Source organism: Bolinopsis microptera, chromosome 10, assembly GCF_026151205.1.
Source record: "Bolinopsis microptera isolate Bmic1 chromosome 10, MBARI_Bmic_1.0, whole genome shotgun sequence".
Taxonomy (NCBI): Eukaryota; Metazoa; Ctenophora; class Tentaculata; order Lobata; family Bolinopsidae; genus Bolinopsis; species Bolinopsis microptera.
Genome location: NC_087081.1, coordinates 2,585,880 through 2,601,770, shown reverse-complemented (window position 1 = coordinate 2,601,770; position 15,891 = coordinate 2,585,880). Strand labels below are relative to the sequence as shown.

At 39.8% G+C, this 15,891-nt stretch overlaps 2 protein-coding genes across 2 annotated transcripts in view; one reads left to right on the top strand and one right to left on the bottom strand.

The window, feature by feature from the left end:
• Positions 1 to 15,891, bottom strand: part of LOC134821959 (uncharacterized) — a 103,336-nt gene that overhangs the window by 25,064 nt on the left and 62,381 nt on the right. The window lies entirely within an intron of this gene.
• LOC134821961 (hypoxia up-regulated protein 1-like) overlaps positions 1 to 15,891 on the top strand; it is a 45,823-nt gene that overhangs the window by 27,168 nt on the left and 2,764 nt on the right. The window contains exons 19-21 of the mRNA XM_063832793.1: positions 186 to 292; positions 476 to 569; positions 15,628 to 15,752. Of these exons, the coding sequence (XP_063688863.1) occupies positions 186 to 292; positions 476 to 569; positions 15,628 to 15,752 (326 nt within the window). The remainder of the gene's footprint in view (positions 1 to 185; positions 293 to 475; positions 570 to 15,627; positions 15,753 to 15,891) is intronic.

Here is a 15,891-nt window from a genome sequence, read left to right as displayed (position 1 = left end):
ACTTCTGCTCTTTTTAACTAGAACATCTTACACGATATATCAACATTTTCTTTGTCACCTGAGATGTGACTAAGTCGTTATTTCTTCTTCGGAAAAGGTCCTACAAAATTACAGCTCCTTTTCATTATGTCACTTTATGTGTAACTCATAACTGCGACTGCTAAAATCCACGTCTCCCAATGTAGATGTGTACATAGCAGCCAGCACACCTAAAGAAATGGAGAAGATGAAGGAGGCACTGAGTAAGGAGACAGACTGGCTGGAAGAGGACAGTTGGGGTGAAACTTTCGTGGTAATTAGATAATTAATTATAAATACTATTTTAGAGATTAACTATTACTTAATTAGTTATTATTTCAATCTGTAATTAATAGAAAAAATTCCGACAGTGTAGGTAGAGGATATATCACAATTGCAGTGGCACGAAGCTAATTGATAATTAGATACTAATTACTAATTACTCACCTTTTTGAAGGTGTTTAACGCAAGGTTGGCTACGTTAGAAGATTACTGTGACCCCGTCATTAACAGAGTTAAAGAGATGAAAGCACGTCCTGCCGCCATCGCTGGTCAGTTATTTAATTACTTAATCATTATTTAATTACTCAATTATTTTTACTTGATCAGGCAAATAAATAAGTTGATTGTCTTAAACTCAATCTGAGATTATCTGTTTATTATTTTGATATTTAGAACAACCGTTAAATTATAATTTCGGGCTCGGCCCTAGCAGTACCCCTAAGATCCGCTGTAATAACCATCTCAATAAAGATTATAATTAAGCAACTGGGATTCTGTAATTTATGAAATGTAACTGAGAGACGCACAGACCATGAATAATAAGTCCAACTTACGGTAATAGATAAAAAATAAATGATACATAGTTAGAATCATTCATGCACGAATTGAGCATAAATATTAGCGATTACCGCTGTAATTGAAATCGGCAATCAGAATAATTTGTATAAAATAAGTCTTGACCCAACCTGAAAAATGTGGCAAAATTCTCGCCTTCAGTCTTTAAAAGGGTTCAAATTCCAACAAATGGCACTGACAAATAAAGTTAAAGTTCAACTGAATGCATATTTTCACCTGAATATTTAGCATGTTTTCATCAGCATATTTTATCGTCATACTTAGCATACTATCTACTGAATGTCCTTGTAAAGCTCTCAACAGTCTCCTGTCTAGTGACAGGATGCTCAATCTTCAAGTCCTCCCTCCCCTGGACACACTCCATCTCCAACAACACCTCCCCGCTCGTCAGCCTCCTCCTCCTCTTTAGGAACCCCACAAAGAACCTCCTGAGAAGATGCCCTCTGGAGACGAGGATGATGGGGTTCACCAGGGTGTTGATGAAGGGAACCATGCTGGTAACCACGTACAGGGTGAGGAACACCTTGTACCCAATCCACTCTCCGTACGACATAAGGAAGACGTAGGTGAAGTTAACGGTGTTGCAGATGAAGAAGGTTACTGTTAGCAGAAGGATTGTTATTGTAACCTTGCTGTGGATCTGGTCTTCTTGTCGGAGGAGTTTCCTTCTTCGTAGAGAGAAGATCTGTATTGAGGAGGAGACGAGGCAGAAAACAGAGGGGATAACACAGGGAATCACCCATATAAGGACAGGGAAGAGGGCTTTGTGATTGGCTACGATAAACGGGTGGAGTAAGTTTTTAGTGTGGAGAAGAGATATGATACCATAGCAACTGGACATGTTTATGAAAGTGTAGTAATACTCATACCCTGGTCCAATGCTAGATCCGCTCTTCCAAAACGCGACATCCACAACAGCCACGGTAACTGTTAGCAGCCAGTACGCTGATATACTGATGATAGCAGCCTTCCTGTTGATCCTCTGGAGGGGGTTCACAATGTTGATAGTCCTCACCACAGCCAGGCTCACATTTATCAGAGCTGAAGTGTAGGTGGAGGTTATCATGAGGATGTAGGATGTAGGAAGTAGGATGTTCAGGGTGTCCTGGTCGTAGTAGAGCGTGAAGATCAGGACGAAGATGTGGAGGAAGGCTCCACAGGAGATCAGGACACCGAAGAGGGAGAGGGTGAAGTAGAGGAGGTGGTTGATGTTGTCTGTAGGTCCCAGCTTTTGTTTGTAGTACAGTACAGAGACACCTGGGAGAGGTGTAATTGTTACTTAGGAAATCATTTTCTCAAGATATTGTGTTGAAAAAATGTATGGTTTACTTTGAGTTCATAAGATATTGTACAAGATCACCGGGTGATTACTGATTTGCTGCTGAGACTCATCATCAAAATTAAATATTTTCAAGGTTCTTACCATTCAAAAATCCGCTCCCGACTCCCAGAACGAAATCAATGACTGCAAAGGCAATGAGGAATCCTCGTTGCTGGACAAACTTCTCAATCTGCACAGGGACCTCTTGTCTACCGTCTCCAGGCATCATGTATTCTTCTGCTGACATTATTTGCGGTCGCTAGAAATTTCAAAGGGTATTTTGCAGCTTTTTCTACTTGGCAGCCCGAAATTTTAAAGAGCAGACTAAAATCAGATTAGAGACTTAGAGAGAAGACAGCAGCATATTTAGTTGAGTTAGAAAATTCGTCAAATCCCCGCATAAAATATTACATAATATGATATTTGTCATAAATGTCAGACTAAAGAATTGATTACAATACTCAGACATGATAGACTAGGTATCAACTATCAGCCAACAAGTGGTGCAAGTTTCATGTCCTTACTCGTTATGATGACCAGCACCTGTTTTGGCAAACAGGAGATAAAAAAGTGACATAGTGATACTGAAGTAGTGCATTGAGCTGAGATCAGTTTCAAGTAAACGCACACAATTGTATCTAAGGTATGTACTCTTAATATCTCTGACAAAATTTGAGATACTATGAACGTAACAAAATGTTATCCCCGTTTTATTATGGTAATAGCAAATTTTAAGTGTCGTCACTAAGTTACAAAATAAAAGGATGCAAGGACCACGTTCCCGCATCCTTGCAGAAAAAAGAGGGAACAAATTACACAATTTGTACAAAGCACGAATGAGTCTGAGTGCTGGATAGAGATACAGGAACTTGAACTAAGGTCTGGGGTAATGCATCTAATAGGGGCATGAGGTACTTTTGAGGCAAATGTTCTGGCTCTCTGGCGAGTTCAGTGCCACGCGCTGCCACGTGAACCTTGTTTCTCAGACAAAACGGTCTTGTTGGCCCTCAGCCATCTTTTGTTTAATCCTTCATGTCTATTTCATATTTGAAGAGCTACCTTATAACAGGTCTATTAGTGGCTAATGTTGAGTTTGGAATATCATTATATATACAGTATCAACAATAACCTGATAATAGAAATAAAGAAAGCTTCCCCGTCTAGAATGTGCAGATGTTAAGTAGATACTATCTCATGAGAGAAAGGACGAGAAGTATCCAATGTACAAGAACTCGACTTTTTAATTCAAAGAATTAAGAACATTGTGGCAGCTGTGGAAATAACATTGAAGCATCAGGACATATTAATTCCCTTTGAAGAGAGAAAATAAGAGAACTGGGCCGGGAACCTGATATCAATTGATAATTTGCAAACTAATTCTATCTGTAGGGCTCAAAACTTGATCTTATTTTGGAGCTCTAACTCCTTTGTAATTCTAATTACCGCCCTCATTATTAACTGTATCATGGTTACAACCGAAATTAACTTTGTAAACATATATCCTTTGAGAAGAAAGGAGCAAGAGGCTTCAGATTAAACTGAACTTGGCTCCGTAGAGAACAGGTGCTCTCCATCAGAGTGAAACTAAACTTTAAATAGAAAGGAGGGCTATAAATAAGAGTTAAGGTAGACTTTACTTGCAACACTGCAGCCTGAATATGGCTTGCTTGCTAGTAGAGCTAATGTTTTGATGTTATAATAATAACTAGTGTAACCCGGCCTACGGCCGGGATTTCACTGCCGCAGTTAAAAAGGGTAGGAGTAATTACCCGCTGAGTCAAAACCCGCATTAGGTGACCCAATAGTTTCTTAAACAATAATCTCATAATCAGTTATTTCTTGTGGATAATTTAATCATTATTAGGCACCACATTCCATGATCATAAGGTCTGAACACCGAGTATTACACCTCATCACTCCCGTCCTGAACCGCTTTCTATTTTTATTTAAATCGTTATAGAAATTAACCCTTGTTAACTCCGCACCACACCCGCATATTATATTTGAAAACACGCATAACATTGTCGTATGAACTCTCTCTCTCTCTCTCTCTCTGCAGTCCAAACAGACCCCAAACACTAACAGTACTCCCTCCCCTAATAAGCTTAAGGTATTATATAACATTACAGCAAATCTTCCGGGCTAATCCAATTATGACGCTACTTAAATGCAGCAGATAACATATTACACAGTAATGAGAGAGAGCGAGAGAAAGAGAGAGCAGGCCCCGTAACTCTTGCCGTTCTGCTCAAGCAACTTTATGTAACATTTGTGGTACAAAACCATCAATAAAACCACTTACCACCGGCCGATTTTAAAAAAAATTTCCTATGGGCTTCATCAGAGTTTTGTCGACACTATACCGAAAAAATCAGTCCCGTAACTCTTACCGTTTTTTTTGTATAACCGACCGGAAATTACACACGGACAGACAGACAGACAGACACACACACACACACACACACACATTCTGGTGTTATTAAGGTGACTAGTGTAACCCGGCCTACGGCCGGGATTTCACTGCCGCAGTTAAAAAGGGTAGGAGTAATTACCCGCTGAGTCAAAACCCGCATTAGGTGACCCAATAGTTTCTTAAACAATAATCTCATAATCAGTTATTTCTTGTGGATAATTAAGTCATTATTAGCCATGAGGCACCACACTCCATGATCATAAGGTCTGAACACCGAGTATTACACCTCATCACTCCCGTCTTGAACCGCTTTCTATTTTTATTTAAATCGTTATAGAAATTAACCCTTGTTAACTCCGCACCACACCCGCATATTATATTTGAAAACACGCATAACATTGTCGTATGAACTCTCTCTCTCTCTCTCTCTCTGCAGTCCAAACAGACCCCAAACACTAACAGTCCCCCCTCCCCTAATAAGCTTAAGGTATAACATTACAGCGAATCTTCCAGGCTAATCCAATTATGACGCTACTTAAATGCAGCTATAACATATTACACAGTAATGAGAGAGAGCAAGCCCCGTAACTCTTGCCGTTCTGCTCACGCAATTTTATGTAACATTTGTGGTACAAAACCATCAATTAAACCACTTACCATCGGCCGATTTTAAAAAAAATTTCCTATGGGCTTCATCAGAGTTTTGTCGACACTATACCGAAAAAATCAGTCCCGTAACTCTTACCGTTTTTTTTGTATAACCGACCGGAAATTACACACGGACAGACAGACAGACAGACACACACACACACACACATTCTGGTGTTATTAAGGTGATAGTGTAATATTATAATTTATGGTAATTTGTTATACGACTAAGAGCAATCAACACTAAGCAATGTGCCCCTAAAGATTGTTGGTCAATAATATTAATCTACGGGAAATCTTTAGTTAACCCAGCACAGTGGTATCACTATGTTCCCATCAAGTGACACGAAAGGTAAACTTATTCTCAAGCTTCAGGCCTAGACTGAAGCTGCTTAAATACGATTGTACTGTTGTGGAAGCTTGCAATTAAAAGTACGGCCCCAGTCTTACAGACGAGTTAAATGTTGCACCATCTTGCGTTATCCTAGTCCCTGTCTACAGGCCTTAGGTCCCATGTCTCCACATGTCTTATGGGCACCTGGTAATTTTATTGTCAACCTGGTTCAATGTAATTACCGTAGCAACTTCAATACAATCTGTACAGTAAAACCTGTCAAATGAACACAATTGCTGAGCCCGTCTGGTTTATTTTTTAATGTATTAAGGTTCTCTGTGATACAGGCTTCTTAGTACATTAATACACAAACCAGACGAGCTGCTCATACTGCCATTCAAGGCAATGGCCATAAATGTGAGGCCATTCTTTCTGATTAATATACGCAATGATGATAATCAATTGGGACTAAAGACCACAATCAACAAGGGACGAGCTATTATATAATATGAGGCCATGGGCCCATAATTATGCTTATCAGGGGCAACAAAATCCAAAATAGACGATCTCAACTGCCTAACGATCATGTTATTGCTTTATAACCACCGCTTAAAGGGTCACGGAGAGTGTCACAAGGTATGTCACACGTCACACGATAACGTCACACGTGACATAATAACGTCACACAAATCACAATATAACCAGTACAGTTAGCAAGTTGTTACTACTGGCAGCTGGCTAGGGGCTATTACAATTGTGTCACGTAATATATGCAGTGAGTATAAGTAAGTACCTTGTAGTTATAGGACTGTATGATGTAATGTTACCATGTTAGAGAGGCTGAAAATATTCCTGAATACGTATGTTTATTTTATAATTATTAAAGGAGCTGAGCTTACTACTCTCAGTTGGTCAGTGCGGCAGAATCATTATAAACAAGTAGTAGACTATGAACAAGTAGTGGATTATAAACAAGTAGTAGATTATGAACCAGTAGTAGATTATGAACAAGTAGTAGATTATAAACAGGTAGTAGATTATGAACAAGTAAGTACGGGCTTTCAAACTTATAATAAAATAAGAGGTACATATTCTTTAGTCCCGCAATAATCTACAGTGCGGGTGATAATAACATTTCGACTAAGAGTTAAAAATCTTGCAAGGTAAGTAACAGTATTAAACAAAAAAGCTGCAACATAGTTGTTACTTATCTGACTGGAGCGTTACAATATACATAATTACTATATTTTTAGACATAGTTAATTATATCGAGCAGATAATGTCGAGTAAAATAAAATTCCTACATACAGGACACACAGAAAAGTTGGTTAGACTATAAAATATATTGAGAGAGATTATTTTAGACGCAGATAATAATTAGTACGTCATGACAACAAATTCTTCTTAACAGAAATTAAATAAAGAAACCTTTTCGATCTTAATTCATATTATAGTCTAGCATCATTAGCCTACAAGTACAATTGAAAAAATAAATAGCTGATCGTTAGTCAATAGTCATCACTGGGGCTCATTATATTCTTTATTTCTGTAAGGTTAATTACTGATGGCCTTTCTTCTAATGTAAAGCATTACTTCTTTAGAGTTAAATATAGTATGGAAGGAATGAAGAGGTTCATTTCTGGACTCGAAATGATCGGTGTGATTGATCAGGAAAAAACGCGTACTTATCTTGTCGACACTGTCGGCAGCATTAGCTGTACTATAATGAGGTTAACTCCAAACTCACAAATTTAGCTCGAACATCATGAAATAGGTTCACTGGATGGAATAAAATTTTAGCTGTGGAGTTGGTTGGATTGTCTTGAGCTTATCAAAAGTGCGATTAATCTGCAGGAATGCAGCTAAGTAATCAAATGCTGTGTCGCGTGCGATAAATAGGGAACAAACCGTTTGTTGAATTGGGGTGACAGTTCATATTCGCTCGCTGGAAAGTGAAACTCAAGAAGCCAGGGGTACCGGTTAAGAATGGAATGATTTCACGGTTTGTGATCACCCCATTATACTCTTCCAGATACTCACAAAACGTTCTCATACACCTCGTCACGTCACGTGGTGTTGTTAACAACTGACTCACAATGTTACTGATCTCTACTAACAATATCTAACTAGATATTGTTAGTAGAGATACGGTGTGTCAGTAACATTGTGGGTCCGTTAGAGCCTGTTGTAATATCATTGATCGCTTAGGTTCCACCAGGATCTGGTAGTCCTCATAATTCTGCGGCCTCTATGTATCGTCATGTCGCACAACTCCTTAAGAATCTTGTGAATTTGGCATGTGAAAATTTGCAGCTTCCAGACATTGATTGGGTCATGGAGGTGTCGTACGTCACCTCAAGATCGGGTAACAGGGAGCAGACCAGGCCAGAACCCAGTTGATTGGGTCTAAGGTCACGTGATTATGGAATGAACTATATCCGGTTTTAGCCTAGAGATAATAAAGGGCGAGCGTTACGACTTCAGCAAAAAATCAAAGTGTAGTTTTGACGACCTTAAATGGTCCTAAAAGCACTCATAAAATTACAATAACAGTTTCCTTTTTCCCAAGCAATGTGTCTATAGTGGACTGAAGCCTGCAACAAACGGAAAACAACAAGGATTGCAACGAATTCCAGCGATAGTTGGCATAAATATGCCCCATTACTAAAGGATAATTTACTAAATGACATCCTGTTATTTGACATAAGGGGATATTAGCATTCCCTGTTGTTGACATGCCAAGGGGGAACGCGTGGTATTTGGTACATAACATTCTGGTGCGCCGGATAATGTGTGGTGATACCGCAACAATGTTTTAAAGATAAACCCATCCTGGCCTTTAACATTATGCATGCCATCCAGGGGATTCTTAACCATGTTTAATTGTAGGGTGCCTCACATGAAATTAGAAAATCACAAGCGACTCAAGACATCCGAGACGACTTTCGGGGTCAAACTGGTCACTGGAGTCCACCTTTTGCCAAGAAACGGGCAAAGTACAGTTGTAAGGTAGACCTCCCTAAGTTAAATACCCAGATGTGATACAAGTGCTGGAATATACAGCACTACAACACTCACCCTGAAATGAGTAATTCTGGCCGAATTATTAATAATTTTGGACAGGTGCTGGAATAGCTTAGTGCTAGGCATCGTGACTGGATATGTTGGCACGTGGGTCCTAGGGTGCTTATATTTGATAACCACTGTCAATTATATTGCAGTTACGGCCGTATCTTGTTCGAACTTTGGGATTTTGGCACGTGACTGTCATGTGACAAAGGCTGTACATTTTCTTGATCTTCTCTGATTTCGGCCTTAACTTTCGTGGGCTTATCAGCTGCTTTATCATCTCTAGCTCTAGCATTCTTAAGCCACAATTATCCGGGTTAATAGGTGGAGGAAGAATGGTATTCACCTCTAATCAACAACTGGTGCTATTTCAAGAGAGTGCGATCTACAGAAATGAGGAGTGCAAAACGAACAATCGTTCAAAGCCAACATATTCCGTCCGTTCTAGCTGGCCATAACAAGAACATGCCTATCTAATGTTCTAGCGAGTGATATCTTAATAATGTTAATCTTCACACCACATAAAAGATAAGAGTTTGATAATTTCAACGTGACACTATTGAAATTCCGATCATGACTCCAGATAAGTTCCCGTTGGTAGATAATAACAGTGGAGCTGTGAAGATGGGGCGTGGAGACTGTCTCCACGCCCCAACCTCCAAACTGCCCAGGAGCAATCCCAGACATTTCAGATAATTAGAAATCTGTCGGAATGTGAGAATGTCGGACTTAAGTAGGGCTGCAGATAACATTATGCTATTGTACTTGTACCCACGATGGAGGAGGGGCTGTTTTTTGCTAAGAATGGTTGCGATGGTATCTAAAAATGCGCTCTTAAACGGCCCCCCTTGATGAAGGCGTGCTGTATTCGTAAGAAAACAATTAAACAGCTTGTTTATGTGGAGTCTATAAATGGTTTCATTTTCTGGTTTAATAGTGCTCTCCGTTTTCAATAGGCTAACTTTCATTCTGACACAGTCACAGTCACTCATCTCATATTCTGATAACTTCAGATTAATTTCATCGGCACAAATTGAAGAACGACTAATCATGTTTATATTGACGTGGCCTGGACCCTGGTGTTGAGTAATTGCTGAGGGTTGATATGTTCATTTTTAAGCATTGGAGCAGGGCAAGGATCTGGCAGTTTTCTTTACGTTTACTTTCACTGATAGTGATGCAATAAAACCTGTATTAAGAACGTACTAAGTGCAGACTCTACCGTCAGGCGTCAACCCTCAAATCAAATGCCTTTCGACACCTTTTCAACAATTTATCCAGCCCTGGAATCCTGTAAAATTAATTTAACAAACCCTTACATAAAAGATAAATGCCAGTTTCTGGTTAACGATTTGCCTTACAAGAGACTAAAGATGCGGTTTTCTGTAGATAATCTAAAAGAACAAAAGTGGGACAAGCGGTGTTGGCTATTGACCAATAATAGTGTTAACTTTACTGATCATCGAAAGGGCACCTGTTTGAAATCGGAAATCTTAGTCTCACTTATACATACGCTTCACAAGAACTACTAAGAGGTTTGACGAATCGATCTACACACTACTTTGAGCCTTGAGAATAAAAATATAAAATTAATCCGGTTCTTTAAACAGGAATGTAAACTCAATTTGTTTCAAATCAGAAATGCTACTCAGCGATCATCACAACACTCCTTCAGTATTTCACCAATTTAACACATCACTGGTTCCAAAAGAGCCACAGTTCATGTTACCTGGCCCTACTAATTCTATTGTATTTAACTCACATTACTCTTTGGTTCTAACAGTATGGGTTGAAGGATAGAGGGAGGGACCAGATGGTTCGAACTAACTCTATAAGAATTATTGTATTTCAGTCAGATTACCAGGTTATAATGACCTTGAAGTCTCACTTGTGACGGTGAAGGATTGAGAGTTTCCTCCAGATTTATAGACAATAAATGGTGGATCGGTGATAGATACTAAGTAATGATATTGAACCTGCTTATTCTCAACCGAAAAAAAAAATGCATGACCTTAAAAGTTCAACCACTAAGATCTACGAAATTCGACTTATCTTGAACAACAACTGTGCTCTGAAACAACAGTTATAGTTAGTAGTTAGTACACATTGAGCACCAGCTACCAACACCGTACCCCTAATAGAATTAGACTAAGAAGTTCTCAAAGAAGTGTCAATTAAATGTTACCCTTGTAGAGATCGAGTTCGCATGCGTAATTAGATTTTTAACTTTAGTTTCTTTAATAATTTTAGTTTTTTGTAGAATTCACGTGAAAGTTGCAAAGTTGGATATGGAGCTGTGCCAACTGATTCCAGACTGATTTCTTTAAAGTACCTGATTCCATCTCCTGATTTTGGGACAAGAATTTGAATCTAGGACAATAAAATGATAAATCCACTTTAATCTTAAATCTTGAAGTAGTGTTAAATTCTTTGAGAGATCTCGAGTGATTCAAACTTTGATCAAATAAGCGGAATCATTTATTGAACAGCATGACACAGTACGATACCGAATGATTGACAAATGATTTATGATTGATTACGGCCAAAGATAAATTCTGATAACGATCAATTTTAAAGATAACAGAATTTAGGAGCTAGTTGTTTGATGATTTGAAAGTTGATTGATAGCCGCAGACGCGAAGACAATGATATTGTATGCATGAATATCGAATTATTGTTGAGACGGGAAGCCCGAGGTTAGTACCGGAAAGCCCGAGGTTAATACCGGATGCCCGAGATTGATGTCGGAGGAATGATTACTGAAATAAGCGTGATAATTGGACATGTTTATTTAAGCTGAATCAAACAGCTCTAATCAGCACAGCCTCGTATTATTTTGAGAGAGTTTTGTCACTTCAAAGAAGTTCAACAGCTAGCTCCCATTTTCCTTACTGTTAAATATGCTACAATAGTTTAAATCAGTTTCATAACGTGCTCGTTTCTCTTAGTCCCCCTTAGTCTTGTCCAAAAAAACCCTACAGCGCACAATTGGTGGAGAACCCGGGCAATGAAGTTCTAAAGACTCCTGATCCCGAAGTTGGTAATAATTTCATCGATTGAAAATGGCTTCCATTGAAGCACTTGAGCTGAGTACTGAAAAGAAAGCTGCCGTGGAGAACCTTATTATGCAAGCACAAAGGGAGGCTGCTGTGCAAGCTACTAACCAAGCCAAAGTTGACTTCAGAGCTGGAGTTGCTGGGAGTCGCCGGCCTAACTCGTTTGACCCGACCACTTCTCACATTACTTCGTATTTCGATAGCTTTGAACCTTTTCGAAGGATAATGAACCTTGCAGGTGCTGAGGCAATTAATACTTTCCTGACTTATCTCGACCAAAAGTCACTAAATGCCTTGATTGCCAATGACCTAGTTAGGAAGGACGACTGGGCAGAATTTCGTAGAGAGGCGATTACAGCCTTGACCTCCCCCAGTGGATCGGTCAAAGCAAGATACGAACTGAAAAAAGCTAAACAAAAACTGGATGAAACAGTGTCGGAGTTCGGAGAAAGACTTATGGACCTGGCTAAATTAGGTTACACTGCTGATGAACAAGACGCTATGCACTCCATTTTAAAAGATGCCCTGACTGGAGGATTGAACAGAGATGAAATTGCTGTTTCTTTGATAAATGAACCTGAGATAGATTTTAAAACTGCTCTCGAAAAAGCCGTCAAGTTGGACGGAGCTTATAGGGCCAGGTCTTCGCTACGTGATGAAGATAATGTCCACGTCGCTGTTCTTAAAAATGAAGTTAGCATCGACAAGCATGAATCACTAGCCATAGGCGAAGCAGAACAAACTAACAGACCTCACAATCATTATCCAATGGGCCTGCCTCAATATACCGTCGGCCAATACGAGAGCCGCCTTGGAACAGAAAGTAGAGCAGTGCAGCAAAGCCAAGTCTATGGTATTGAACAAGGCTCAAATTATCATCCCCAGCAGTTCATAAATCAGCTGTCTTCTCACAATCCTGGCCAACCAGCTGATCCCAGATATGACCAACAGCCTCATGCTGGCAACTTAAGAGGCCAAGTACAGTGCCACAAGTGCTATCAGTATGGTCACTACGCTAATGGTTGTCCTAACTACTCGGTGGTCCAAAACCAAAGACGAAACAACAGCGTCCAGTGTCACTATTGTGGAAACTATGGCCACTTTCAAAGAGATTGTCGTAAAAAGATGAGAGACGAGGGAAGTTGGAGCGCTAGTGGATTGAATGGACAGATAGGACGACCTAACTTCACATCGCCAAGATATGGTAGACCTGGCAACAGCAGACCTGGTCATTTCTCGGAACAAGGACCCATCTACAATGGACCTAACAGAGACCAAGAAGATGTTAGACCTCAAGAACCTTATCAAAGCCCAGCTTACCAGCCTGGCTACGATAACGGTTACAATAACAGAAGCTTCACCACTACAAACGCACCTGCAGCAGTACCAACAGCCAGCCATCCAGTGCACCAGCCGTACCAGAACACTGCAAGTAATCAGCATTATACTCCAAACAGCGGTCCTGTGGGTATACAGAACCCTGACCTGCTGAACCATCGACCTCAAGCAAACTACTCGACTCCTTTCAATAATACATCTGAGGTACCACAAAACTAGGTCACCACTCCCCTGGAGGGAGGGAGAACACCGCTTCAGATTCTGTCTCTCCATCTTCAGTCTTCACAGGTCAATTTCTGTGAAGGCCACTTCTACTTGGACTCAAATTTGTTTGGCACCACTGTAAACACCCTCGTAGACATGCCGCGTGCCGGCGCTAGTATTAACAAGCTAAGTGAAGAGCTGGTTAGAAAGCAAGGATAATGTCCAGTACCTCACCCGTAATTTCTTCGACCTGAAAAGATGTAAGTTATCTCTTGAAGCATCAAAGACCTTAAAGATAATGACAAAGATTCTCCTACTAAAGACTAACAAAGACTCGACCAGATTGGACGGAACCTTCAAGTAGTGGCTCTCCAATGAGGAATTACTACCCTATAAATTGTTGAGCCTGTAGTAAATGCTTGAGGGTCTACACTTCTCTGTTACTGTAGTCGCTCACTGTAGTCGCTGATCGCTCACTGATCAGTCTGCGAAGTCTTTCGACCTCGGTTACCCTGGATACCTGCAACATAATGCAAAAGAAACTCCTCAAACGGCTACAATGTAACAATCAACAATCTATCAAACTAACAATATAACATTGCAGTGAACACACTACTCCCCTCGGCAGGTTCCAGAGGCTCGACACGAGCCATTGGCCGGCCACGCTCATCAATCTCTTCTTTATCACTGTTGGTACTTCTTCTACTTTTCCTGCTCTTCCCCTTGTCGGGTAGTCCCGGCTTGTCGTGATTTGGAACACTGTATCAAGACAAAAAAAACTCTATTGCAAATGAAGCTCCAGTGCAAGTGAACTGAACATTAATTTTTAAAGACTTGAATTTACTGCCTAATGCAGCCCAAACAATGATTGACGGTTGAACCGATAATTACACAGTTCCGACCTTGAATATATAGAATTTTACAATTTTGTCATATGATGCCCTAAGATTTTATACTGGTCTCACTTTTAATTCTCAACTTTTCAAAGACTGCAGAGAGGAATTTATTTTTAAGCTTTTCTACGGGGAAGTATTGTAGAGATCGAGTTCGCATGCGTAATTAGATTTTTAACTTTAGTTTCTTTAATAATTTTAGTTTTTTGTAGAATTCACGTGAAAGTTGTAAAGTTGGATATGGAGCTGTGCCAACTGATTCCAGACTGATTTCTTTAAAGTACCTGATTCCATCTCCTGATTTTGGGACAAGAATTTGAATCTAGGACAATAAAATGATAAATCCACTTTAATCTTAAATCTTGAAGTAGTGTTAAATTCTTTGAGAGATCTCGAGTGATTCAAACTTTGATCAAATAAGCGGAATCATTTATTGAACAGCATGACACAGTACGATACCGAATGATTGACAAATGATTTATGATTGATTACGGCCAAAGATAAATTCTGATAACGATCAATTTTAAAGATAACAGAATTTAGGAGCTAGTTGTTTGATGATTTGAAAGTTGATTGATAGCCGCAGACGCGAAGACAATGATATTGTATGCATGAATATCGAATTATTGTTGAGACGGGAAGCCCGAGGTTAGTACCGGAAAGCCCGAGGTTAATACCGGATGCCCGAGATTGATGTCGGAGGAATGATTACTGAAATAAGCGTGATAATTGGACATGTTTATTTAAGCTGAATCAAACAGCTCTAATCAGCACAGCCTCGTATTATTTTGAGAGAGTTTTGTCACTTCAAAGAAGTTCAACAGCTAGCTCCCATTTTCCTTACTGTTAAATATGCTACAATAGTTTAAATCAGTTTCATAACGTGCTCGTTTCTCTTAGTCCCCCTTAGTCTTGTCCAAAAAAACCCTACAGCGCACACCCTCACCACGCTTCTAAATTACCGAACCATATGGTACCCGATGGTACTCTGGTAGTTCCGTAGAAATTCTTTTAGTTGCAGATAAATATGTAGATATGTAGATATGTCGGGGTCTCGACGTCTGGTCGCTTCACAGTTGGAACGGTATAGATATTGGACATAATTATCTGCATTGCGGATAGTTAGAACACGGGGCATCCAATTATGTGCATGGAGCGCAGTTGTGACACTAACTCAGGAGCTCCTGGACTCCTGTCTCCTGACTTAAGAGTCTAAATTGGTCGGCTAGTTCAGTTAAATTAGCTCCGACATAAATATAATAACAATCGGTGTGTGACTTGTGATGAGTTTGCTGGTATTTGTAAATACATACAATTTAAATGCATTATACGAATAGTTACAGTGTGTCTGATTACAAAAATTATCTGCAAATTTGCGCCACGGAAACAAACAGTATATTGTACGGACATTCCGGGTTAAAATGCACGTTACATGAAACGTGGAAACTGTAACATTAACAAATCGCACGTTTCAGATTTGAAGCAAGCGTTCAACCTGACAGAACAGTTCCTGGTAAAGATAGCGAACACTTCGGAAGAGTTCCGCTACCACACTACCGTCGAGATGGAGAACTTGGAGAAACTGCTCACCTCTACCAAGGTAATGGGATACTACAACTTTTTATATGGGGGGGGGGGGGGGGGGGGGTTGGGGGCAGCAGAAATGAGATCAAATATTGGTATGTTGATTAAATATTAGCTCGCTTCTGGACGCAATTTCACGGCAATTTCTCATTGAG